Source organism: Paraphaeosphaeria sporulosa, assembly GCF_001642045.1.
Source record: "Paraphaeosphaeria sporulosa strain AP3s5-JAC2a unplaced genomic scaffold CC84scaffold_2, whole genome shotgun sequence".
NCBI classification, from domain to species: domain Eukaryota; kingdom Fungi; phylum Ascomycota; class Dothideomycetes; order Pleosporales; family Didymosphaeriaceae; genus Paraphaeosphaeria; species Paraphaeosphaeria sporulosa.
Window position 1 is genome coordinate 3869546 of NW_017253361.1, and position 24372 is coordinate 3893917.

At 52.2% G+C, this 24372-nt stretch overlaps 12 protein-coding genes and 1 non-coding gene across 13 annotated transcripts; 8 read left to right on the forward strand and 5 right to left on the reverse strand.

Annotated features, from left to right (window-relative positions):
- Positions 1-44: 44 nt before the first annotated feature.
- Positions 45-746, reverse strand: CC84DRAFT_1213956 (uncharacterized protein; the record flags this gene model as incomplete). Its single annotated transcript, XM_018182592.1, has 2 exons — positions 45-184; positions 320-746. The coding sequence occupies 2 exons, from the start codon at positions 744-746 to the stop codon at positions 45-47; spliced, it is 567 nt and encodes a 188-aa protein (XP_018041014.1).
- Positions 747-1334: 588 nt separating this feature from the next.
- Positions 1335-2308, forward strand: CC84DRAFT_1213957 (uncharacterized protein; the record flags this gene model as incomplete). The annotated part of the gene is made up of 3 exons (XM_018182593.1): positions 1335-1506; positions 1575-1763; positions 1887-2308. The coding sequence occupies 3 exons, from the start codon at positions 1335-1337 to the stop codon at positions 2306-2308; spliced, it is 783 nt and encodes a 260-aa protein (XP_018041015.1).
- Positions 2309-3034: 726 nt separating this feature from the next.
- CC84DRAFT_1203044 (ER-derived vesicles protein-like protein ERV14) lies at positions 3035-4356 on the forward strand. The gene is made up of 4 exons (XM_018181802.1): positions 3035-3446; positions 3549-3704; positions 3752-3818; positions 3923-4356. Exons 1-4 carry the CDS (start codon positions 3346-3348, stop codon positions 4013-4015), a joined length of 417 nt encoding a protein of 138 aa, XP_018041016.1. The 5' UTR covers positions 3035-3345; the 3' UTR covers positions 4016-4356.
- A 238-nt stretch (positions 4357-4594) lies between these two features.
- CC84DRAFT_1161545 (WD40 repeat-like protein) lies at positions 4595-6311 on the forward strand. Its single transcript, XM_018177769.1, has 2 exons — positions 4595-5098; positions 5147-6311. The coding sequence occupies exons 1-2, from the start codon at positions 4678-4680 to the stop codon at positions 6100-6102; spliced, it is 1377 nt and encodes a 458-aa protein (XP_018041017.1). The 5' UTR covers positions 4595-4677; the 3' UTR covers positions 6103-6311.
- Positions 6312-7563: 1252 nt separating this feature from the next.
- Positions 7564-7872, forward strand: CC84DRAFT_1213960 (uncharacterized protein; the record flags this gene model as incomplete). The annotated part of the gene is made up of 2 exons (XM_018182594.1): positions 7564-7660; positions 7709-7872. The coding sequence occupies 2 exons, from the start codon at positions 7564-7566 to the stop codon at positions 7870-7872; spliced, it is 261 nt and encodes an 86-aa protein (XP_018041018.1).
- Positions 7873-9855: 1983 nt separating this feature from the next.
- Positions 9856-10522, forward strand: CC84DRAFT_491499 (uncharacterized protein). The gene has a single exon (XM_018186495.1). The coding sequence runs from the start codon at positions 10056-10058 to the stop codon at positions 10383-10385; it is 330 nt and encodes a 109-aa protein (XP_018041019.1). The 5' UTR covers positions 9856-10055; the 3' UTR covers positions 10386-10522.
- A 1007-nt stretch (positions 10523-11529) lies between these two features.
- Positions 11530-12832, forward strand: CC84DRAFT_1161548 (uncharacterized protein). Its single transcript, XM_018177770.1, has one exon. It carries the CDS (start codon positions 11587-11589, stop codon positions 12787-12789), a length of 1203 nt encoding a protein of 400 aa, XP_018041020.1. The 5' UTR covers positions 11530-11586; the 3' UTR covers positions 12790-12832.
- Positions 12833-14324: 1492 nt separating this feature from the next.
- CC84DRAFT_1237577 (MFS general substrate transporter) lies at positions 14325-15831 on the reverse strand (the record flags this gene model as incomplete). The annotated part of the gene is made up of 6 exons (XM_018183905.1): positions 15542-15831; positions 15189-15493; positions 14973-15142; positions 14836-14926; positions 14454-14790; positions 14325-14405 (listed from the first exon to the last, which is right to left on the reverse strand). The coding sequence occupies exons 1-6, from the start codon at positions 15821-15823 to the stop codon at positions 14325-14327; spliced, it is 1266 nt and encodes a 421-aa protein (XP_018041021.1). The 5' UTR covers positions 15824-15831.
- A 1371-nt stretch (positions 15832-17202) lies between these two features.
- CC84DRAFT_1139367 (uncharacterized protein) lies at positions 17203-18275 on the forward strand. Its single transcript, XM_018176234.1, has 2 exons — positions 17203-17605; positions 17665-18275. The coding sequence occupies exons 1-2, from the start codon at positions 17294-17296 to the stop codon at positions 18175-18177; spliced, it is 825 nt and encodes a 274-aa protein (XP_018041022.1). The 5' UTR covers positions 17203-17293; the 3' UTR covers positions 18178-18275.
- Positions 18276-19098: 823 nt separating this feature from the next.
- CC84DRAFT_1256449 (uncharacterized protein) lies at positions 19099-20223 on the forward strand (the record flags this gene model as incomplete). The annotated part of the gene is made up of 5 exons (XM_018184625.1): positions 19099-19210; positions 19299-19486; positions 19535-19656; positions 19710-19880; positions 19932-20223. 5 exons carry the CDS (start codon positions 19099-19101, stop codon positions 20200-20202), a joined length of 864 nt encoding a protein of 287 aa, XP_018041023.1. The 3' UTR covers positions 20203-20223.
- A 270-nt stretch (positions 20224-20493) lies between these two features.
- CC84DRAFT_t24 lies at positions 20494-20589 on the reverse strand. The gene has a single exon. It is a non-coding gene; the product is annotated as a tRNA-Glu (tRNA).
- Positions 20590-21441: 852 nt separating this feature from the next.
- Positions 21442-23084, reverse strand: CC84DRAFT_1113120 (uncharacterized protein). Its single transcript, XM_018175342.1, has 3 exons — positions 22737-23084; positions 22607-22671; positions 21442-22557 (listed from the first exon to the last, which is right to left on the reverse strand). The coding sequence occupies exons 1-3, from the start codon at positions 23028-23030 to the stop codon at positions 21498-21500; spliced, it is 1419 nt and encodes a 472-aa protein (XP_018041024.1). The 5' UTR covers positions 23031-23084; the 3' UTR covers positions 21442-21497.
- Positions 23085-23209: 125 nt separating this feature from the next.
- On the reverse strand, positions 23210-24211 carry CC84DRAFT_1194020 (cutinase-domain-containing protein; the record flags this gene model as incomplete). The annotated part of the gene is made up of 2 exons (XM_018181335.1): positions 23210-23612; positions 23669-24211. The coding sequence occupies 2 exons, from the start codon at positions 24209-24211 to the stop codon at positions 23253-23255; spliced, it is 903 nt and encodes a 300-aa protein (XP_018041025.1). The 3' UTR covers positions 23210-23252.
- Positions 24212-24372: the final 161 nt, after the last annotated feature.

Sequence of the window (24372 nt, forward strand, 5' to 3'; positions counted from 1 at the left end):
TTGCCATCCCTTATCACCACGTTTCTCACGCACATAACCCAATATCAGTCCGGAAAAGCTATCCATCGATCCAAACAGCCCCCTGCTGATCGTTTCTTGCCCTCTTCGACAACCCAGTTAATGAAGGCCTCCGGCATAGTGGTAATCATGAAGAAATCGGTCTTGTAATATTGAGCAGCTGTGTCTTTGCTCGCATTCAGTATGACACCCCCCGCCGGCTTAAGGCTGATCTGTGAAGTACATCCCAGCACAAATTCCACATCGTTAGCTTCAACGCCAATCTTCTACCGCAGCACTGCTAAGGCCTGTGCTATTGTACATGCGAACATCTTCACGTCCAGTTTCAGACATTCCATCTCATCAAGGTGCAACGGAAAATCTCGCAGTCGCGCATTTCTAGCCGCCATCGGAGTATCGCGGCTGTGGCGCCCAAGGTAGATGCGAAGCAGGCAATTCTTGTTGTCCGGTCTTGCGAGAAACTCGGCCTTGTGCTTCTGAATCTCTTTGGGACAACGAGCATCCACAACGACGGAGCGCACAAGAGGAGAAAGGGGATAGATTCGTTCTGAGACAAGACCATAGTTGGGGACAGGAATGCCCGTGACAGGGAACTTTGACCTATGCTTGATCCAGAAGTGGCCGCTGTGCGTATCAACCCACACATTTATGTCCGGAAAGTCGAGATTGTGCGATGCATGGAGTTCCTCAGGAAGGGTGTTGAATGCATTCTTGATCTTTAAATGCATTTTGGAAGTCGCTGAACAGTTCGTCCGATTTCTGTGGGTTGTTGGAAAGCTTCACAGCCATGGTAGTACCACGAAGCGCATACACGGTACCGTATTGTTCAATTCCAACAGGGCCGAATGCCTTTTGTCGCGCATCATCTTGAGCTCACTGGTCCTCGTCCGCAAGTGAGGATGAAGTCGAAATGCCGGTTTTGGTAAAACGCATCCGGTTCAACAAAACATCAGGCTTGAGCTGGCTCATCTCTTGGTCGCTGAGGATACACTGGAGATCCCAAAATGTGGTTCTTTCAGTGAGGCGGTGAGTATAAATGCGGAGTCGTTGGTCCGCATCTCCTTTCGGCGGTCCATGGCTCGAGTGGTGGTGAGTTGTAAACTTGGGAAGAGTAAAATTGCTGCCTTCTCTAAGGTTGACTTTACTTTTTGGTCCCTCTTGCCAGATTCAAACGATGTTTGGAGACTGCTTTTTGGGCACCCCTCTTTTTGCATTTCTTTGTTCTTTACATACATACAATGCGCACCCAGTAGTCCTAATTTCTATATTCTTTTCCTCAACAACCAGCGTCGAAACACGACCGGGCTCTTGACAAGATGTCGTCCAACCGCCAGCATTCTAGCGCTACGCCTTCAGGTACATATTTACCGGCTGTAGAACCACCGTCGCCCACTGCAGATGCATATTGGCCGAGTGCAGACACGTCTTCGCACAGCGCAGACTCATCTCCGCATCCTGCAGCCCCAATTTATCCGTATCTTCCCCCTGGTACGTCTGACTAGAGCGCAAGTGTAATGTCCCTTACCGAATGTAAAGCTGACTCGAGTGCTTTGCAGAAGATTCAGATCGCACCAAGCGGGCCCTCAAGAAGAACGCCATGCGGCTGTTTGCGCGTGACTTCGGGTTCCGTCCTGCCGAGGTCTCTCGCTGGCTGTTCCCCGATTGCAAGATGACTTACCGAAATGATCTCGATCAGTGGCATGCGAAATGGGAGAAGGAGTTGTTCGACTCTGCGGAGCTGATCCGTCAGATATGTTGTCTCTGCTCCTGCTCACAATCACACACATGAATGGACTTCAATACATAAGACCAGGTCTTCTTTCGCAGAGGTCCGCGAACAGAACAATCCCGACAGCCTGAAGCTTAAGGAGATGAACAAAATCGACCGCATGCATTCCTCACCGCCTTCACCGACGAGGTTTTCCAGATCATCGTCGACCCGTTGCGCACGTCCATAAAGATCATGGAATTGGTCATGATCGAAGCATGGAGGAGTATGTACTGCGAGGCGTTCGTTACCGCCGCCGAAGTCATGTATGTGACGCCTCCACCCAAAACCGGAAAGCGTGGGACTCAACCAAGGATCAAGTACGCAGCAGTCTACGATGCCGTCCGCGAGGTACCTGAGACGTTTCCCGATCGTCCGCAGCTCGAACATATTCCAGCGCATCCGCTTCGAGCATCAGCCGCGGAGATGTTAAGCTTCGAACGGCGGAAGTGGCAGGATACATATGGGGCGAAGGAATACCACCGCATGGCAGATGGCATAGGCGTGAAAAACACCCCTTAGCTGAAGAGAATGCGTCAGCTACGTGTTCGGGAAGTCGTACCGTCGGTGAGAGCATAAGGTGCCTATGTTGTGCACGTGTTACGATGGAGTGATCAGACGGTGGGCCATGGAGATGTCTCTCAGCTATCTCCTGGGCAATTGGTACTGAAATCGAGAGTTGGAACGCCGTACATATACGGCTGCCTTTATTCGAACGTTTGGATCTCGGACTGAGGCTAGAATGCGTCGAAGGCACATGAGCTTTGGTAATATTGCACTATTGATAGCCAATGCATTGCAGACATTGACATGGACGAGTGCGATCAAACGCTGCTGGTAATTTGTAAAGGTACCAGCAAAGCATCCCCACCCAAAGGAAGATATACCTACTCCTCTGTGGATTTTCATCCGAAATCGTTGGGTAGGTGTTTGAGGTGCTTCCTACACTATCTGGGTACGTCACAGCATTACTCCACATGTTAGCGCACTGGCCGATGCTCGGAGGTGATACTCGAGGAAGCAGCTGAGAATACAACATGACAAAACATCAGCGATAGCTGGCTATTCAGACAGACCCCGGCAGCCAGTCCCCAGCTTCAGTGCAGACAACAGCCTCAGAATCAAGGCTGCCACGAAAGGAGCTTCGTGGCAGGCATGTGTCGATCTGCAGCTGCCCGAAAGTAGCGAGAGCTCGGACCAGCCGCGGCCAACATCCTCTTCCTTGCCCTGGGGACGTCATCCAAACATTCTCGCTGCCTGCCCACACTGCCGCTTTCCTCTCTCCGACGTGACACGCACGAGCTCAGCACTTCGGCTTTCTGATAGCAATCCTCGCTGCCCGCCAACCGCCGGTCCCGCCCCAGCATCACCCCGCGCATCGGCCCCAAGCTAGTTTTCCGCGCCTAGCCTCACGACGTCCACCACACGACAACGCCAAATTGCGACCTCGCACGCCGCCTCCTGCCCCGCAATCCCAGGCTCTCCAGACGCCCGCCCACGCCTCTTAGAAGTTTGCGTAGCCACCACGCCGGTGACACGCCGCACAGAGATCCAGCAAGATGTCCGGCGAAGCATGGTTGTACCTGTTGGCGGTGCTGATAAACGCCGTCAACCTCTTCCTCCAGGTCTTCTTCACGATTATGTACAGTGATTTGGAATGGTCAGTGCCATCCTGCTCTCCCCCAGCCCTCCGCCGCGACCTCGTTTGCATACCGCCTTCCGTGTCGCGCCGCTTATCACGCACATGCTAATTTTGCGCCAGCGACTACATTAACCCGATCGACCTGTGCAACCGTCTCAACACCTACATCGTCCCCGAAGCCGCTGTACACGCTTTCCTGACCTTCCTCTTCCTTATCAACGGATACTGGGTTGCCCTTGTTTTGAACCTGCCTCTGTTGGCCTGGAACGGCAAGAAGTACGTTGGACACACGATCGCGTGAAGCAGTATACTGACCGGGGCAGGATCTTTGAGAACCAGCATCTCTTGGACGCGACCGAGATCTTCAGGAAGCTTAACGTGCACAAGAAGGTCAGTAGTGCCCTCATCCCTTGCCTAGGACACGGCTGCGAATTGCTCCGCGTACCCTCGCATACCAGACATCGGACGCGTGTTCAGTTGCTAACTTCGACCAGGAATCGTTTATCAAGCTGGGATTCCACTTGATCATGTTCTTCTTCTACCTGTACAGCATGATTGTCGCCCTCATCCGCGACGAATCGCACTAGGTGTTTCCGGATCTGACCGGTGAGACGCGCGCAAAAGGGCGCATCGTGGACGTCTGAATACCAGTCCCCCGGGTCGGATTGGACGACATTGTTTGGGACGAAGCTGGCATGACCTCGGTGCAGGCGAACTCGGCTAGACGGAACAGGACACGTGGGGGGAGCAAAGTTGTCGATATACCATTCTGATTACCGGCGCAAGCTTCTGGAGGTATTGTAGGAAGGGTGGGGATAGGGTGGAATCGTGTATGGTATGCTTGCTGGGCGTATAGAGCCTCACGTTCTTATGGACCATGATAGCGTGCATTTGTTGTAAATGAAACTGTTCGAATTAGAAACACGTGAGATTCTTTAACTAGCAAATCGACCAATCTGGCGAGTCAGTTGATGATTTGAACCCGTAGGCTAGAAATTATCACGTCAATAAATGTATCTTGTCTTTTGAGACGTACGAGAACACACGACGAACTTTGCATTTCATCCTTCGTGGTTCGCATCCTCAACTCTGCGAGGCCGTTCTTAGGTAGGGCTTGGCAGACGTTTGTCGGTCCGTGCGCTACATTTCTTGAACCTGCGTCTTCGGTACAGCACAGTCCAGGAAACGCAGGCGTCTATTACTTCGCCTTGAAGACCCCCACCTTCTACTTCGTCCCGGAAACTCCTCCATGGCAGGATACGGCAAAGGCGCGGGCCGGGTGCCCACCGGCTTTGCGGCCGAAACATTCATTAGCGAATCGAGCTTCCGAGAAGGCCACCGGGCACTGGAACCCGGCGCAAACGGGAAGAAGCGGAAGAGAGAGAACAAGGGCGATTTGAGCGTTGTGTCGGGCGCCGGTGCGTACAAGGGCCCCTGGGCAAGGTACGAGGAGGAGCGGCCAGATGCGGCTTCCGACGAGGAATTCGGCAGCGATGAGGAGGTCGAGATTGTATACGAGGAGGACGAGCTGGAAGACAACCCCACGGCGCCAACGAAGAAGCTGGCAGGCACAGACTACGCGGACACAGAAGCGGCGAGCGAGACGAGCGAGTTCGTGGGCAGCCAGCAGTACGACTACCAGGGCAGGACGTACATGCATGTGCCAAATGGTAAGTTTCCTCTTCCGCAATTCTTGCGCTTTACTAACCGCAGCCTAGATCTCGACATCAAATTGACCGGCGAGCGCGACGACATCAAGAACTTTCACCCGAAGAAACTCATTCATACCTACAAATACCACACGAAGTCGATCACACAGGTCCGCTTCTTCCCTGGCAGCGGTCATCTGCTTCTCTCCGCCTCCGCCGACTCCAAGATCGCATTGTGGGACACATACCATCAACGAGAGCTTCTGCGGACGTTTTCTGGGCATACCAAGTCTGTCAACGACATCGACTTCAATCCCAGCGGAACACAGTTCGTTTCGGCGAGTTACGATCGCTACATGAAGCTGTGGGACACCGAGACTGGGAAATGCCTCAACAAGTTCACTAGCGGGAAGACCCCCCATGTGGTGCGAATCAACCCAAGTTCGCCGCATGAGTTCCTCGCAGGAATGGCGGACAAGAAGATTCTCCAGTACGACACCAGGAGCGGAGAGATGGTGCAAGAATACGACCACCACTTGGGCCCAGTCAACACAATCACCTTCTGCGACGAGGACCGCCGCTTCGTCACCACATCCGACGACAAGTCTCTCCGCGCCTGGGAATACGGCATCCCCGTGCCGATCAAATTCATCGCCGAGCCGTACATGTTTTCCATGGTCCGCTCGTCCCCGCATCCCTCAGGAAAATACATCGCCTTCCAGTCCTCCGACAACCAAATCACCGTCTATTCCTCGACGGACAAATTCCGCCAGAACCGCAAGAAGAGCTACCGCGGGCACAACGTGGCGGGCTACGCGCCAGATGTCGCCATCAGCCCCGACGGACAGCTCATCAGCTCCGGCGACAGCGGCGGCTACGTCTGCTTCTGGGACTGGAAGACGTGCAAGATGTACCACAAGATCCAGGCGAGCGATGCGCCCGTCTTGGCGGTGCAGTGGCACCCGCGGGAGACTTCCAAGGTTATTACGGGCGATCTTAACGGCGTGCTCAAGTACTGGGATTAGGTAGAGAATACGAGCGACGCGAGCCGCGGGAAGGCGGACGCGGGAGGTAGGCGGAGGTTTCAGGGGAGAGGAACGAAAGGAGTATGGCGGAGGAGTGGATTGGAATGATACCCATGCTTGTTCACCAGACGCATCCGCGTCGATCGAACGCCTGCCACGTCTTGCTTTGCTTTTCTTAGCCTGTGCGAAGTGCGCGTCTCTCAATGGAGGACAATCAAGGTGGAAGTGGACGGACTTCGCGCGCAACCGTGTTGGTTCACTGGCCTTGCGACTCACCAGTTCCCAAATGGAACGAACAGTCATCCCATCTGCGCGATTGCGCATGCGAACGAGGTAACTCGCCACTGAGGCTCATGACGCTGCTTGCGGACGGCGGACGTCAGCGCGGCCTCGCGGCTCCTGCCCGTCTCGTGTCGCCTTGCCTTGGCCCCCGCCTCGCCTGCAGCCTTGTGAATCAGATCCACCCGCGCCCTACGCCTCCGCCTCCGCCTCCGCCCTCTTTGCAAACCTGCCTGTAATCATGACTTTGACTCTTTGTTTGCTCCCTTTCCCATCGATGCTAACTGTTTCTTGCTGGTTTTGTGTTTCCTCCCGGTTGTGCGGACCGCGCATCTAGCGTAGGCAACAGAGCAGGCGTGGGGGCGCTTGACCGTCTTTGGACATCCGGTGACTGGCAATTCACCGTGCTGGGTGCAGCAGTATTGCTCGCCCCTTGTGTGAGGTCGAGGACAGAGCCGCGACGCACGCTGCTATGACTGGGCTCTGCTGCCCGCCTTCTGACTGGCCGCTGCCTACGGTGCCTTGCAGGTCGCGCCCAGAACGCGGTGACGCTGCCCGTTGGCCAGGCTGAAGCCTCTAGGACCGGAGGAGCCCACCGAACATGTTCGGTGAACGCTTGCGCGCTCTGACTCTTTCCACACGTCGCTCGCGGGCCGTCTGCTCGCCGCTTGTGGCGCGCCCGCGCACGAGGATGCCTGCTGTCCACAGGTCCCTTGCCGTTTCTGCCTGTCTTCCTGACCGGCGCGGGTATAGCCACGATGAATCACACATTTGCGCGCAAACGGGGCACCTTGGATCCCAGGCACCTACGTCTGCCCGTAGGAGGTCTCCGACGGTGACGGAAGCAGGACTGCCAGTCCACGCTTGAGGCCTCTCCCTGTTACCGGCCTCAGGCGTCTGCCTGCGGTATAAATCTCCTGTTGGTCATGTCTGGCGGAGCTTTTCTTTCTTCCATCCCATCCCGAACTCGCCAGAGTATCTCTTCCTGCCTCATTGCCCAATACCTTCGAGAAGAGTCACGTCAATTTCAGTTTCAGTCTACCACCTCATCGTCTTGTCCACCCTACGATTGCTATTCACCACACCACCGCACAGACAACCTCTCGTATAGCACCGCTACCTACACGCACCTCACCAATCAAACGCACCACCTCAAGGCTCCCTCACGCCTCCCACGCCACAATGTCTTCCAGCTCCTACTCATACGGCTCCTCGTACGCACAGGACAAGTCCAAGTCCTACGCCTCGCGCTCGTCCTCTCCGCGCTCTACTACCTCAAGTGAGTCACGCTTCACAGCCCACGCCGTACATTGTCTGACCTCATAAGCGTCCTCGTCAACCAGCTCTTCAAGCCTCTACGCCCACCGCGGCCACTCCACCCGCAACAACCGCTACGGCAGCAAGCCCGGCAGCGCCGTCATTCACAATGGCGGTGGGCAGTCTACCGGACCCAGTAGCACGTCTGCTGGCAACTCGGGCTACTACCAGTAGCCCCTCGGTCGACCATTCTTGTGATTCCCTCCTCATTACGGCTCGGCCGAGAGAAGGAAGGGAAGCGTGGCTGTCTTTGACAGATGGCTGGGACGGCATCTCTTAGGGGGATGCTTTGGCATGTTTTTGGCGTCTTGGATTGGGTAATAGGTTAGACGGGTGCTTGCTTCAGTGCTACGGATGGGATCAGATTGCTCTGCTTTCTGACACTTGGGACGGTTTGGGCTCTGGCGTTGCTCTCCTCTTTTGACGACTTTCGATGTTTCCGCTTTCTGTCTGTTCTGGTTCTGCTCGCGCGCATGTGGGTTGAGTCCTTCCAGATGAAGTTGTACTCCCCTTTGGACGCTAGTTTGTGTTCTTACATCACCCTACTTTACTTTACTCTACTTTACTTCACCGACCACGACGTGCCCATTAGCGGGCCTTGGATAGCATAGCATAGCATAGCGACAATGGGACACACATGGCCATATCAATTCGCTCCACCGCTCTCCTACATTGCCACAATATCCAATGCAACAGCAACTGCGCGCCACTGCACTGGAAAACGCAGATGCTGAGGTGTAGTCCCGCAGGATGCACCACCGTCTCACGCCCCGCCCGCCCATTGGCTAGCCCCGCAAAAAAGGCAGCCCACATCCCCCAGGTGCGCTGTGAGTAGCCCAGCCCAGCCCTATGCATGCACCCACCGTACCTTGCAGTCTCCAGGCCACACTACACAGGGCACGGCTGAGCCATCCACGCGTTTCGTGCAGGCATCTACCATCACAATTGCAATTGCTCCTGCCGAACAAGCGGGATGCGGCAGCCTGAAGGTCGTTCTGACTAGGCAGCTAAAATCGTGGTGGGGTGAGGTGAATTTGGGGTGTTGCTGACGGTGCTGTGGGCGATGTGGACAGAGCACAGTTGCGCGCTGCGGAGTTGGGGTTTGGGCTTGCGTGCTGACGTTGTCTGTGCGGTGGGTGTCGATGCGGCTCGTGTTTGCGCGGTTGCGTACTAGCCCCATTATTAGAATTCCAAGACAGGCCGCTTCGCATCGAGTATGCTGTTGCGTGCGAGGCACGGTGGGGTGCGTGACTCTCACGACAGCAAGACGACCGGACGTAAGCCAATACTCGTGTTGGTGACAAAAAATAGTCACCAGCGCTTCCAACAGTCGGTAATACGGTGACTACGGTACGGCTCGACGGTGTTTTTGGGCGGTCCGTACCGTATAGAAATTTCGCCGTAAAAGCAACCGTCCGTCGTAACTTTTGAGCCGTAATATGGTGATGGAATTGCCTAATTAGGAAGGAGGTGTAGGTTGACCCCATGCTCCTCACTGCCACAAAACAACGCAAGCGCCAAAAACAGAGCTCCCAGCTGGAGGACTATTACGACAGCCTCCTTGAGGACCTGCAGATGGCCGATCACGATGAGCGCCTCTCCCAGTTACTCGATGACCCACACCGTTGGTGGATAGAAATCGGCCAAACAAGGTACCCTACGCTGTACAAGATGGCCATGGATCACCCCTCAGTGCCAGCTACCTCATGTGACTGTGAGAGGTGTTTCTCCTCCGCCAAACATACAGTCACGTGTGATCGCAATTCACTATCGCCGGCTGTAATTGAGGCCTGCCAGCTACAAAAGAACTGGCTGAGGAGAGAGATCGTCCCAAGTTACCTCAGAGAGCTTACTTCGTATATACTGGGCAAGGAGCAGGGACCTAACGATAACAACGACGACGATAGAGCTCCGGAGGACTGCAACCCAGAGGCTCAACTCACTCCTATTTCCTAATTAGGAAATTTTACGCTGTAATTACGCCGTCAGGCTCCAATTTTATCACTACGGTTCAAGTCCCGTACCGTTGCGGTCTCTCCACCGTAGCGTCCGTACCGTAATTACTAGCAACCGTAACGTAGCCGTAACCACCTCTCACGGTCCGTAATACCGACTGCTGGAAGCGCTGATAGTCACGGATGACTCGCAAGTAGCCAGTGTTGACTTTCTGAGTCTCTCCGAACGTCTTCCTTCTCTTCTTTCGAGTATTCGGCCGAAGCTCAGCTTTAGCATTCAATGACGCGGTCTTCCGGGAACTGAAGCGCGGATTATACGCATGGCGTGTGTTCCTCCCTCTTCCGGTCGCATGGCTATGCTACCTCCAAGCTGCCAACAATCTTGTCTCGCAGGCTGGTGCCATGGAACTTCACGGCTTGCCCAACGATATTCTCTATAGCTTCCGACTTCTCATCGAAAGCGGTATCATCCATCTGTTGCGCACCGTTGTGTATCCCTTCCTCGCAAAGCACAAGATCAATCAGGGACGGATCGCCCGGCTTCTTTTGCGGCACATTGGCCATTGCATGGGCTACCATCGTTCAGCGCATCATCTACAATGCTGGGCCTTCATATTTGCACCCCCCTTTTTTTTTGCGACTCTTCCCAAGACGGTACGATCGCGTTATGTTGCAATTTCCGGCCTACTTTCTCTTTCCGTTATCGGAAGCACTCGCTATCGCCGCTGGTGAATATGCTTATACCTAGGCGCCGAAGAGTATGAAGTCTTTGGTCGCGGCACTAAATCTATTCACCGTAGCAGTTGCGTCTGCTCTAGGCATTGCGGTTAGTCGGGCTGCGGTGAGCCCGCATTTGACCGTAAGTACGTACACCCTCACCTTTCCGTCAATATCGCAGCTAACTTGAGTAGTGTACGGATGTCTTGCTGGGTTCTACTTTTTGCCTACGTTATTGATATGGTTGTCTTTTGGGAATTATGGTAGGTTGGAGGATAAGCTCTTCCAATCGCATGCCAAGTACGTGTTTGCCGCAGGATTGAAAGTCCTGAATGTTTGGGAGGCAGATTGATAAAACGAAGCCTTTCCAACCGATTTATGACATCCATTCTGGCTCATTCGATGGGTTTGGAACTGTAGTATTTGCGAAGGTCCGATACAACGCACTGCATATTTGCGAGTACCCGTCCAATGGCGGATGTTTCAACACATTAAGAGATGTGCCGTTGGTTTGAGAACGCTGTCGGAATGAAACTTGCACGACGTACGAATGGAATTGCACAGCTGTAGCGTTGGTAAGGTGAGGGCGATAACGTTGAGATGAAAAGGTACGAAGGGGGCAAAGTTCCCAACCTCACCTTCGTCTCGGATCACCCCGGCCAATCAGACATCCCTTGTCACGTGATATACTAGCGTCCCCACTTGTATCTGTTCCATCAGACGTCTGGGCAGAGTCGCACCCGCACGAGCACTCTTCGTTTGGAGCACTAGCTCACCACGTACGATTGCCTATAGGCGAAGGTTCAAGCCATCTCACATAAGCATGCAAGAAGTTTAGATCCTTCTGCCGTTGAATCGCGCCGCCGAGTCGCACTTCACCTCTGAAACAAGACAGCAATGGAGGCGTTAGCATCCTTCGCGAGGATTCTTTGTGGAACGAGCATATGGGAGCCAATACTCGAGAAAACGAAAGCTCCCATTGGTCGATCAGACGTTGGATAGGTGGGAAGTGGCACAGTAAGCTGGATCCGACGTGCAGTCGATGCTGACCGATCTGAGTACATGTGGAATGATAATTGCTCCGTTAATGTAACTTGGCAATCCAAGCTCCCTCAATTTATATAAACTCGATACTTCAGCACATGCTGCCTTGGGTTATTCACTTTGACACTGTATTTCAGAACTTCGTTACAACAGCGGAACCAACATAATCATCATGACTGGCCCGGAGATACCTATTCCAGCAGAGTTTGCCTCCAAGCTTCAATTCATCCCAGCTAAAGACACACGCACCGATGCCGAAATCATTGCCGCCCTCAACGAACACGTACCAGTCACTTCCGAGAAGAACATCTGGACGTATTGGCATGCAGGTGTCGATGCGATGCCTTCGTGGAACAAACGTACCATATGCGACTGGGTCCGTCTGCACGGCTCGGAGTGGAGCGTTCGCGTCCTCAACACCATCCCAGATCATCCGAACCATGCACTGAACTGGATCGAACCCGATCAGCTCCCGGAGACCTTCGTGAAAGGAACCATGACCGGACCCTACGTAGGACCTCACTCTGCCGACTTTCTTCGTGGTGCTACGATATACAGGTATGGAGGTGCATGGCTGGATGTCAGCTGCATTCTTTTCCGAAGCCTTGACAAGATATGTTGGGATCAGCTTGCGGACGAGAACTCGCCGTTCACAATCAGCGCGGCAACCCAGTTCGACACAATTATGGCCAATGCTTTCGTGGCCGCACGAAAAGGCGATCCTTTCATCAAGGCATGGCACGAGCTCTTCGTGCACCTGTGGAAGGACCAGAATGACTGGACTGGCATCGTCAAATCGCCACTGATCCTGTCTTTCCTACAGAACCTGAATTTTAACCAGTCCGAGGCCGCTGGATTCCACTGGAAATTCAGCGTGGATCCGGTCACCGTTCTGGGTTATATAGGCCAAGTCCTTTCATGGTGCCGCGTGGCCAGCCTCCAAGAACCCAACGGGGGCTTTGATGGCGTGGACTACTACGCGAAGCACGTTCTGTGCTTTGATGCGCTCAATGAGATCTGGGCTGCCGAGAAAACGGTGGGCTTTGACGGCAATGACCTCCACAAGGTGTTCACCACCCGACTCGACGCGGACCCGGAGAGCAAGGAATACAAGAAGGCGTACGAAACAACGTGGAGGCTGTTGACCGAGAGTAGCCTGCAGAAGATTACGCATGGCAAGAATCTTACCACTGATATTCACTGTGGTGTGTTGTTGGACCAGCAAGAGGGCAGTGACTGCGCACCAGGCACGTTTGGGGAGCTGTTGAGGTATGGCAGGGTGCATTTTGAGCAGACTCGCGAGAAGATCGACTATCGGGATGCTCATAGAGTGGAAGGCGATAAGGTACTCCGCAAGGGGCTGCTGGAAGAATGAACAGGCACACGAAGTAGTTAGTATATTGTTCATATCCGGTATATCGACCCTATTTTTGACGACCTTATATCTGCCCCTGATGACAAGCGTCCTTGCTGGTTTGGATGCATAGACCTCCCAGGACATATACCTGCGGCGGCAGTATTGGTAAGGAATTAGCCTGAGCAAAGACACACCGAGCCTTACGTAACTTACGCCGCCCTGGTGGTCCTTCGTGTGACAGCACCCGCACGGCCCGTCGCACGTACGCGAATTTGTATGACCTTGTCCGTATGTCTTATGGCAATGGGAATAGATGGTGTACGTGTCTATCTCCCATGCCCTCAGGTAATTCGGACTGATCGACGTATTACACAGTTGGTGGAACGAAGGCCATTGGATCTCTTTCCGGGTCTGGCCTCTTCATGACCTCTCTTCCTGCGTCCCTTCCGTCACCCGTATTGCTGACCTTGCCCACCTCGACTTTGCTGACCACCGCTTCCGTTGTTGGCTTGCAAGCCACGGGGCCTAGTGGGCGGGGCGCTACCTGAAGACATCGCGTGGTTGAAGTAAGAAATTTTCGACTTTCTGGGTGGTATGAGAACGTGGATAGGTCGCAGGTGCGACTTTATTATAACGAGCGCACGGAGTAAGGTTTTCAGAAAAGGAAGGTGCATATTGATCATTAGCGGTACTCTGTTGCCTAGGTCAAAGTGAACTTCCGGTTCCCACAGTCACTGTGCTTTCGACAACGTTGTATGGGCTCCGAGAAGGTGAATCCATGAAACCTTTTTGAGCGCCCAATCCTCAATTAGCGACACGGCCTGTAAGTAAACGCGAAAATATGGGCTCTGGTACCTCAAAGATGGGCCTGTAGAGCATCGGAACGCACCATTGTAGCATCAGCGGAGATCATCACCAAATCAAACGAGAATGGCTAAGACAGGGTCTCTCGGCGATACTCTAGGTAATCTCGTCATCTCAAGGTTTTAGTAGATGGACTGAAAAAGACGCAATTGGTTACTGCCCAGCGCATTCTCGTCTCTCTCCAAAAACTTCTTCAAATGTATTGCGATTCCAAAGGGTCCACCTCTTAATCAAATTGCCAGTCACCCCGTGTGTTTCTCAATGAAGCAATAGTGCCCTACTATAACACGTAGACACTGGATGCAACGACAATCCTTGTAGTAGGCCTGCACTGGTATATCTGGAATACGACGTTGCTAGGGTAGAGTTTTACGTGCGTATGATAGACAAATTACTGCAGGATCAACTGGAATATAAGATCTATGGATGCGATGAATGCACGCGACAATTTTTAGGTTACATACAAGGATTATCTATATACTCCTTGGCTGGCTGCCGCCAACTCAATTTTCAGCGCCATTAATTTAAAGCGCTCGAAGTGACCCGCGCCGTGCACGTTGGGGGTGCAGAATGTTGAATCCATGCACGAAACTTTTCGGGGAGAGCGAACTGACGCAACTGTCACTTTAAGACTTAAATTTCAGGCAATAAAGGCAAGGGTATCTTTCAGTTCAGAGCATGCTATCATCTCACCATCTTTCCCGCAGATCCCGACTCTGCAAAACTCTCCCAGCAAACAACACTAGTGACCCGACCAACATGGCTGAGCCCTGGGTCATGTCAGAGGGAAACCTGCGAAGAATTGCGATACAGCTTACCGAGAAAGCTATGAGACCACGATAGTCCTCCCTGGTGGTTGGGTCGTTGCCTATGATCGTCGTGCCAATCGGTGCTCCAGTCAACGTCGCAATAGAAATGACACTGTAGAAGGCTCCCATCCTTGCGCCGACTTTGTCGTCTGGGACGATCTGACTGACAACCGATGGGAGCAACGAAAGAACAGCACCCGAGGTGAAACCAAAGAGTGAGGCAAAGAGCGCGAGCACCAGGAACGACGATTCAAGAAGCCAGACAGAGAGACAGAGAGACCCGGAGAAGAAAGTCATGAGGAAGATGATGTTGAGCCGACCAAAACAATCCCCAAGGAGACCTCCACTGATACGGCATCAGTAATGCCCATATGGAAGCAATAAAACTTACACAATCATCCCAGGTATGCTGGAGCCACTCATAAGGGATATCAAGTACTTTCCAATCGACTGTCCTGGGTATATCTTGATAGCATATGAATCTAGCTCAGATTAGCCATGGCTTTATCGAGAAGATGAGGCACCTACTGATGTGGAACCCTGGGACCCAGAGGCCGAAATTGGCAAAACACCCTCCTAGAGCCAATACGGCGTATTTGGCATCGCCGAACCCATCAAAATCCACTAAGGAGCCAAGCCTGATCTTAGCACCGCTTGGTCTATCTTTGGATATCAAGAGGGCAGCTGAATAACAAGCACTGTGCGATCAGATAGAGCCCCTAAGCTTTGGACGATACAACTTACAGAACCTTGATGGCTGCGATGCGCATCGTCCATGGAAATCCGACCAGAGGTTGCAGTTGCGTAAACAAGAGTTGATAGCATACACCGCCCATTGCACCACCCGTGCTGACCAGGCTCATGGCCCTCGCACGTCTCTTTTCAAAATGCTGGACCACGACTGTGCAAGCTGGTTGAATACTGAATCCAGCAGTGACTCCTAATAGGAGCCCTTGCGTTACGAAAACCTGCCATAATCCACCCTGGGGACAGAACGAAAGCGCTAAGAGTGCAATTGATGTACCCAGGCCAGCGGAGAGGTAGAGACCCTAGTCAGATATGAGTGGAAAGCTTCTGGTGTGGGTGTGTCTACGTACCTTGGAACCGTGAGCATCGCATATACCGCCAGCCATCGTTGATAGAACATTCATAAGCGCGAGCTGAAGGGTACCGATGAATGCAACCGTGGAAGGAGATATCGTTCTAAGATGCTCATTCTGGTAGTAATCTTGGAAGAAGCCAAAGCTATTTAAAAGCCCAAAGGATGAATAATAGACAAGGAATGAACCAACAACCGTCAGCCATGCTTGCCTCCCTCCATCTTGGTGCGTCTTCTCGTGTTTGATTATATTGCCGAAGTTGCTCTCGATATCGGCCATACTCGCAGTTTCCACAGAAGAGTTGCTAGTACCCGTCCGTTCCATTTTCTGATCGTTGAGGAATGATCTGTTGTCGCCTGCATCAATACCCATGGAAAATAGGCCTTGATATACATGAATCAGAACGTGCTAGGCCGTTACCAATAAGACAATCCGCGCACTGTATCCTTTACTGGCGTCATATCCCATCAACATTGTTCCGCTGAGCTGTCATCTCCGTCTTGAGCAAACGGAAGCACCAGATTTCCATGACACTTATGGTATGCGGATGAATGGCTGCCTTAGGAAGTTGGCTTCGAAAGGTCGAGCGTTCTGAGAGTATTATACGACAGATGAGTAGCTTTCCATATATCGGTGGCACTCGGGATAGCGGCTGAGGATAGAAGTACCAGGGTGTGTGGATCCATTTGAACTTCGCAGTGCGTGCCGTATGATGGCGGTGGCCACACATACATCATTGAGATACCTTAAGAAGCGAATGCTCTCCCAGTTTACTGTGGGTCTTGTGGTGTCAGCCGAGCGGAAACGACCTGTTCGTACGACTCATGCATACAGTGACAAATCATAGAGCAACACTTTACTACAACGCGCAAGTAATCTTGAGGAGGTCTCGTGGATCACGATCAACGCCTTGCCCCCGATCGGCCATCTCAGGATGCCAATGCATGAGATTAGGGAAATGAAGTCGTAGTACGCATCCTCACCCTGGATATCTAATGTCCAACAAAAAAAAGGAGATCGACCAGGTCTTGCTTCAGATTCCAGAGTTTAGCTTGCGTTGAGATTTACGTGCACGCCTGCTTGAGGTGAGCCACGCTCACGTATCGTGGGACGAAAGGAAAAGGGGAGACCAATGTGCCAGCTGTCAGTCAGGGATGCATGACATTGTGCACATTTCGGACATCGCTCAGGAGCAGGCAGGTATTACCACGGAAGCATGCACGTCGCCGAACGGTGGGAACGTTGAAGTGCCAAGACACGCCGATCGCATGTCGCGAGCCGTGAAAGGACTCTCGCGTGAACGTGAACACCGGTGATACAGTATCGCATGCGGATACTGAACTCGTTTAGTAGCCCGTATCACTCCATGATTAACTGTTAGATAGCTGACTAGCGAGGGCCTCAGCATTCTCATGCAACCTTGGAAGGGACGGCCATGGTAATCGCCAGCCCAACGAAGTGACGCAAATTGAAACCTGCGCGAGCAACGAGAAGTAGTCGAATGTCACGAAAAAGGTCCTTTGTTCAGTGCCAGGAGGATGGACGTCCTGCAGGCGCCCAGGTGGTGTTGCGAACGTACCTCCGCGGATCGGCCTCATATATGACGCAATCCCCGTCACGTGCAGTTTCGACATCCATGGATGAAATCAACATCTGCAAGGCGATGACCACGTTGTTTCCGCATCGTAGCTTCTACCACATCGTTTATTCAGTTGGCATGTTCATCGCTTGGTCTTAATCTTACCGAAGATGAGTTCCACGGAATCACAAGATCGGAATGTGGCTTGGTTCACCGAACGGCCAGACGACTCCCAGTTATCGACCGATGCACGCCATCTGCTTGAGAGATACAGCGGTATTCCAGCTAAAGATGTCGTCGATCATGTCATCAAGATACGCAACGAGGCTTGGAAGATCTTTCCATACCCGTGCATTGGCCAGTTTCGCTTCTTGGATATGTCGATGAAGCACACAAAAGAATACCCGGAGCTCTTGGAGCGCCTCAGCAAAGGTCAACGCTTGTTGGACATGGCTTGTTGTTTTGGGCAAGAAGTCCGCCAGGTAGAGTACCTTTCTAGAGTAGTATCACTAAGTTGATTGAGTTTCTCACATCTTTCAAGCTTGTTGCAGACGGCGCGCCGTCAGAGAATATCTTCGGGTGCGACCTTCGGAAAGAATACGTTGAACTTGGCTACCAGCTGTTCCGTGACCACAACCACCTGCGAAGTCAATTTTTGACTGCCGATATATTCGACGAATCGTCTCCGCTTGTAGAACTGCAAGGCACGTTCGACATTGTTTACGCTGGATCATTCTTTCACCTGTTTGATTATGAAAACCAGATCAAGGTTTCCACAGCGGTTGCGAAGTTACTTCGACCTGAGAAGGGGTCCATGATCCTGGGTCGACAAATAGGCGCAGTGAAAGCTGGAACTCACGATCACAAAACTAACCCAACAGGGAAAATGTATCGACATAACCCTGGAAGCCTCCAGGAAATGTGGAAGAAGATTGGGGACGACCTGGGCATGTCATTCTCTGTGGATGCAAGCCTTCACGTGCTGGCTACAGACCACTTCCGCTTCCATACCGATGATACGAGGCGCATCCATTTTGTCATTCGTCGAGAATAGTAGAATGGAAGGGTCGCATTTGACGCGCATGCATTCTAAGGTTGACTGAATGTGGGGCCCCCAGGTTGCACCTAGTCTAGAGAACTACAACAAGACCCTCGCGAGCCAAGCGCTCCAGCATATATGTAGACGTAAGCCCTATATGTTCGGTATTGACGCACAGACATCCCGTCACCCTATCAAATGTTGCTCTGGTGTCCACCCATACTCCACTAGGGGCATGTTCCCAATCAACAAGACCTTGCACGACTATGAACCTGCAGAAGGCTTCAATGCTCAGAGCAGATCTTGCATCCTAAGATCTTCTTCGCCTGCGTACAATGTTCTGGCCGATGTCCGCGAACGTATTTTTAGAATCTCTGGTTAATATCGTCTGAACACGCGATTTGCCGGGTTCGGGACCGGGGTAACTCCAGCCACCCACCGTGTTCTAGATTGCTTGTACTTTGGATATATTTCGTTTATAATATTCAGCATGTTCTCTTTGGCGGACCTCAAACCGATATTCTAGCTCAGCTGCACGTTACCGCAGCTTCGGAGCGCGCACTGCCTGGTTAGGATGGAGAAGCCCTCGTCTTTAGCGCAGATACAATTGCAGATACGATGCGAACAGGGCCAATTGAATCCGCAAAGGAGACCCAGGCTGTTTAATAGGACTGGGACGTCGGCCTACAACAGGCCTGGCCAGCCACGATGCGACCAAAGTATCGAATGCGCTCGAACGGACACCTCTCATCTATTCACAAATGAAATATGCTACATCACGAGCGATTTGCCCGAGCCGGCCGCTCACTGCTAGGATGTGCCGCTCGCCATACCTACCTATAAAAAGAATAGAATCACCCATCGGATTGTCGCAGCTTGTCAGACACGTACGAGTTTCGAGTTGGGTCCTGGAAGCATCGGGTTCCCACCGCAAAAATGAAGACATCTCTTTTTCTCGGTGCAGCGCTAGCTGCGGGTGTCAACGCACTGGCAATTGAGGCCAGACAACGTCCGCGGCCTACGAGCACGCAAGCTGGTATCCCAGATGGTGAGCGTAACGCCCTGGTTGATGAAGCCCTTCGACTTTGATGACCAAGAATCAAGATTCTGAAGGTCTCGTCGCTAATACATTATAGTCTCGCAGTGCGGGTTGGACTCATTTGTAGGACACACTTCTGAAGCGCTGCTGCTCTGCAGCAGCCTTCTTAAAGGTGGGACTGCAACAGAAACAGCCACTGTTACGGCTGGCACCACCACCACCATCAAGACAACCGTCATTATTACATTGTATCCGCCAACCACTTCGAGCAGCGGACCAGGCAGGGTAAGTTGCCATTCTCGAGAGGGTATCCAGTTTTAACCAATATCAAAGCCTACGACAACCCCAAAACCACCGACGTCTACTCCAAAGCCACCCACATCAACTCCGAAACCACCTACGACGTCCAACAAGCCCACAACGACCGTGCCAACCGCATCCCCAACCCCAACACCGTATGAGATCACCTGGAGAACGTCATCGGAGAATTCTGGCTAACAAAGAGTAGGTCGGCGGGTTGTGGAATAGTTGGATACACCAAGGACACAGCGGCATACTACTTTGACAGCTCCGGGACGAAGAATACCTTCGCCGCTTGTAGCGCCGCCTGCAAGGCTGACTCTCAGTGCAAGAGTTTTGGATATGGAGAGGCCAACTGCATGCTGTTCACCGTTGACGCGTAAGTAGTTAACTGCCTCTATCTCATCGAGCAGCTTCTGACCTTTCCCAGTACTTCCAACACGAACTACAACCCCACGTCCCCGTACACCTTCTACGATGTCAGCTGCCCCTCTGAGTTGCCTGTCAGGAAGCGACAGGTTCAAATCTCGGTTGGTCTTGGTATTTCGTCGCTTTCTTCGGCCTGCTCGTGCCTGATTACCGCGGGTCCGGGTGCTATCACCAAAACAACTTCGGTCACGATAACATCGAAGTTTACGGCGACACAGACTCTGACCAGGACTGTGAGTTTGCTGCCTGGTGATGATGGGCGATTCATCTAAATGAAGACGGGGAGGAGGCAGCGGAACTGTCTATAAGACTCCACAAGCGCTAGCGTACGGTAAAACAGCATGGTGCATTCAATCTCATAAGTTTGATACCGCTCAAAGGATTGTCAAAAAATTGTGACGTGCAAAGCGGTAGCTTGTGTTCCCTCGTGGCAATTGGCTGCGATTGGCTGGCCGCCTATCCGCCCCCCTGCGCACTAATTCCGCCCGGTACATAAAGCCAGACGGACCCCTTCAAGCCCTCCTCTCTATCAATACTCCTGCAAAAGCAAAAAGAATATTTGCTTCCGACACCGGGAATCGAACCCGGGCCACACCGGCACTTTGAAGTGTACTACTCTGTATGAGAGCGGTGTATCCTAGCCACTAGACCATATCGGATTGTTGTAAACTTGATGAAGAGAGCGCTGAAACGTGGATATATATAGCGGGGGTAAACGTACGAAGCAAGAGAACATTATGGCAGCGATGCTCACCGGTGCGCGAGTCCGCTTGGACAACTTTGTGGGACTGTCATAGAATTTTTTTTCGTTAGCGCGGTCGCGTCTCGACGCGTCTCCACCACATCGGCTACCTGCACTGCTAAGATCGCAGAATTGTATATGGGCCTTGGTGAGCACGAGTACTTTGCCTGATCCTCTTGCAAGATCTCCCAAATCAATATGTGCTGTAGTGATGTCGCCGGGCTATTATAACCAGCACGACTCATACTTCTTGCATTGAAAAAGTAAAGGTCATCCAACTCTTCTAGATCTGTACCTATCCGAATGGTTCAATTGGTGGGATTCCCTCAAAGTCTCTTTTTGTGCTCTGTCAGCATCGGAACAGTGCTCAAGCCCTCTAATTCGGGTATTATCACCGTTCTTGTTCAGCTTGCTCTTGTGAACTCTCCAAACCATTGAGAAGCGAATCCGGAAGACCAATCTGCATCAAACAATCAAAAGTGTTCCAACGATCCTACAGCTAAGGTATGTCTGTGAAGGGGGGCTCAAATCTGCTGCAGACTCCAGAACGACGTATTTGAATTCTCAGGCCTACATCGCATTCTACGAAAAGATTTCCCACGAAGAGACCATGAAAGAGATGCTCGATGAAGACTAGGATTCTGCATCATCAAGGGGTGAGGAAGAACTGTTGCCGGACCTTTCTTCAGCGTTCGATTTCGAAGAGTAGAAGGACGTGAACATTGAAAGTATTCTGAGCTTGAATGAAGCGGATCGAGGCACAGAAGGCATGCAATGTATTCATTTCCTTCGTGTTAAGCTATCACATGTATGGAATCCAGTGTGCTACTGTTTACCTTGAACGACGTATCTGTAGGCATTGTTGAACCACATGCCGTTCTCTTCATCAATAAATTCGGGCGTAGGCACCAAGCCTCTCCACTTGTTTTCGCCAACTTCTGTCACAAATCTCGCTCCTAGCTCCTTGAACCGCTTTTGCTCATGCTGGGCTTCTTCGAAATTGTACGTCGTGAAGAGCGCTGGCACCTTTTCATCGATCAAAGCCTTGATGGTCGGTTCCCAGTGTGACTTCGTATCATCCCCATCAATCCACCCACTGTTGAACAGCACGACCAGATCAGGCTTTTCAGATGTGGGTTCCAGAACAAATTCATGGTATACGCCCTTGTATAGCGATATAGAACGCTGTCGGCCATCCACCTTGCAAGGCGGGCAGCAGTCGAGGCTCTGCTTGGCAATAACTGTACCATTGACTGGACCTGGTATGCCAGGACCAATGGCCGTAATGTGTAGACTTTTGACGCTCGGCATCAGATGTAACAGCTCTTCGAAGTTCGCTAAAGCGGTGAGTTCTCGATCCGTAGCGCCCAACATGTGTATAGTGAGATGCGGTCTGTCCCAACTGAGGTCTTCGAGGGCGGATATGATTGTTAGCGGCATGGTGAGGCTGTCGGTGGAGTACAAAAGAAACATGAGCATGCGCTCTGCTTCGTCTTTTTCGTTGTCCGATCCATTTCTGTCAAAGTCTTCCTCGACACTGCTGAAGTCGCGTTTGAATCTCCCTTCTATCTGTTGTTTATCAGAAATTTTCGTGTAGTAATCGAACCATCCGGTAGCATTTGCGAGGGGCTTGTGGGTTTCACGCGGGAACTGGGTGCACGTGATCGGCGTTGCTTTGCCGGTATCTTCGAAGAAATTGATACGGAAGTTTTCAATGCGACGGAAGTTTTGGAATGCTGCACATATCGAGGCTGAATGTTCAGGCGTAGGCGAGCAGTCAGCGCATGAGAATACTAGACGACAGTCTTTGCAACGATTCAGAGTAATTTTGCGGCTTGCGAGTTGTACTGCACTCCGGCGACAAGTAGCACAGTAAGCTTGCGCTCTACTAAAGTCAAAATTGCGCCTGCGTAAACTTGATGGACATTACTGACTGGATAATGTGGCGCAAATCCTCATCTTTGGGTGCTGCATTTCGGATCACGCGAACCATCATCAACTGCGACTGATCAGCTCTCGATATAACGAAATTTACATGTTCCGCCTTCCTTGCAGTCCACTCACTAGAAATTCACGATATTCGTTCCATGTTCTGGATGCCTGGTATTTCTCTTCTTCGACATTATTGATGGTTGTGAAGATCGCGCAATGCTTTTTGTGCATGAGCTTCCAATCAAGCTTCTGGCACTTTGCAGAGCAATAGTATGCCCGCTTGCAACCTGAGCACTTCAAGATGTCGTCAGAAGGGCTGAAGCAGCGAAAGCAAAGGTTGCCTCGAATTGCGCCAACAGGGAGAGCAGGTATGTCCACCACGCCTGAAGATGCTACGCGCTCGCGATCCCTGCACTTGGCTGGCATAGTGGTATAAATAATGTAAGTCCCCGAAGATGTTTATCTTTTGCAATGTGAGCTGTTGGCTCAGTGGAGGGGTTGCAGTGCACAGAAGTTTCACTATGTGTTATGTAATGGCACTAGCCTAGAATGCCTAAGCGCGAACACACGCCCTCATGTATCCTTTCACACTCCATCCACCTCCATGCTGACTTTCCACCTCATCCATCTCAAGGCTCCGCATACGCTTCAAGACAAGCCAGATGCCTTTATGATCCAGTCCGCAGCCTCGTCAGCCACACTCCCGTAGCTGATATGGCTACCTTGTGGGTTGTCTCCAGTGCCACAGATGCTGTCCGCCGTCGCGCAGAACTCCTTTAACTTATCCGTGCTCAAACCGCTGATGCTCTGGGTTTTCAATGGATCACCAAACATCAATGCTCCGGTGACATCCGAAGCGGAGATCCCCTGCTTGAACGCATTGTGGACGACCATTGCACCTTGTGAATACCCGGAGACAAAGATCTTGCTGTCGGGGCACTGCGATATGGCCGCCTTGACGAGTTTCGCCATCTCAGGACCGCCTGAGGCACCCAAGTTTGCATTTCCCTGTTCATATCATTAGTTCCATGCAGCATCATGGCGAATGAGCTTCTCAAACTCACGGCAGCGTCGGCAGGGTAGTCAACACCCTGTATAGTCACTTTACCATCTCCCAATTTCGACCTCAAGCTCTTGAACATTGGCGGACCGCTTACAGATCCGACATTACCCATCTCAGTCGTTCCGCGAGCGAAGATGACGGTTAAACCTGTACAGCAGTTCTTGTCCGTAACACCGTTCTCGGTGCCACCGAAGCCGTTACTGCTGCCCGCTTGGGGGGTGCAATCGCTTCCTACTGTCTCACTTCCACCAGCTGATCCAGTTGAAGTGGGCTGCGTTGCAGCACTGGTCGGGGTCGCAGTGGCCTGTACACTAGAGGCAGCGCCCGTCGCTCCAGGAAGACTGCCAAAAGACGGAAGTGGGAACCCAGCTCCAGAGCCGACACCGCCGGATCCAGTACCCAAGCCGAAGCCTCCAGTCGGCAAGCTCCAGCCTGCGGGTAGAACAAAAGAAGGCAAGTCGAACCCGGGGATGTTGAATTGAGGCCTAGGTCGAGCATCGCTCAGACCCGCAAGAAGAAGCACGGTCACAGGCGTGTATCTCATCTTCAGAAATGTGGTAAAGAGTGTGTGTGGTAACGAATGTAAAGTGCACAGCACAACGAGTGAAATTGGTCAGAAGAGAAGATAGCGAGTGTACAAGCGGGATGCTGCTATGTTGGCGTCGGTACGATCAATAGGCATCCGCGCCATTTGTATATGCCCTA

Excerpts from the sequence above, each read along its gene's own strand:
- CC84DRAFT_1203044 (XM_018181802.1), top strand. The coding sequence starts at position 3,346 with ATGTCCGGCGAAGCATGGTTGTACCTGTTGGCGGTGCTGATAAACGCC. Across the intron at positions 3,705-3,751 it reads TTGGCCTGGAACGGCAAGAA|GATCTTTGAGAACCAGCATC; the intron begins GTACGTTGGACA and ends TGACCGGGGCAG. Across the intron at positions 3,819-3,922 it reads AGCTTAACGTGCACAAGAAG|GAATCGTTTATCAAGCTGGG; the intron begins GTCAGTAGTGCC and ends AACTTCGACCAG.
- CC84DRAFT_1161545 (XM_018177769.1), top strand. The coding sequence starts at position 4,678 with ATGGCAGGATACGGCAAAGGCGCGGGCCGGGTGCCCACCGGCTTTGCG. Across the intron at positions 5,099-5,146 it reads GTACATGCATGTGCCAAATG|ATCTCGACATCAAATTGACC; the intron begins GTAAGTTTCCTC and ends ACCGCAGCCTAG.
- CC84DRAFT_491499 (XM_018186495.1), top strand. The coding sequence starts at position 10,056 with ATGGAACTTCACGGCTTGCCCAACGATATTCTCTATAGCTTCCGACTT.
- CC84DRAFT_1161548 (XM_018177770.1), top strand. The coding sequence starts at position 11,587 with ATGACTGGCCCGGAGATACCTATTCCAGCAGAGTTTGCCTCCAAGCTT.
- CC84DRAFT_1139367 (XM_018176234.1), top strand. The coding sequence starts at position 17,294 with ATGAGTTCCACGGAATCACAAGATCGGAATGTGGCTTGGTTCACCGAA. Across the intron at positions 17,606-17,664 it reads TTGGGCAAGAAGTCCGCCAG|CTTGTTGCAGACGGCGCGCC; the intron begins GTAGAGTACCTT and ends ACATCTTTCAAG.
- CC84DRAFT_1113120 (XM_018175342.1), bottom strand. The coding sequence starts at position 23,030 with ATGCCAGCCAAGTGCAGGGATCGCGAGCGCGTAGCATCTTCAGGCGTG. Across the intron at positions 22,672-22,736 it reads ACGAATATCGTGAATTTCTA|TTGATGATGGTTCGCGTGAT; the intron begins GTGAGTGGACTG and ends GATCAGTCGCAG. Across the intron at positions 22,558-22,606 it reads GATTTGCGCCACATTATCCA|AGCGCAAGCTTACTGTGCTA; the intron begins GTCAGTAATGTC and ends TGACTTTAGTAG.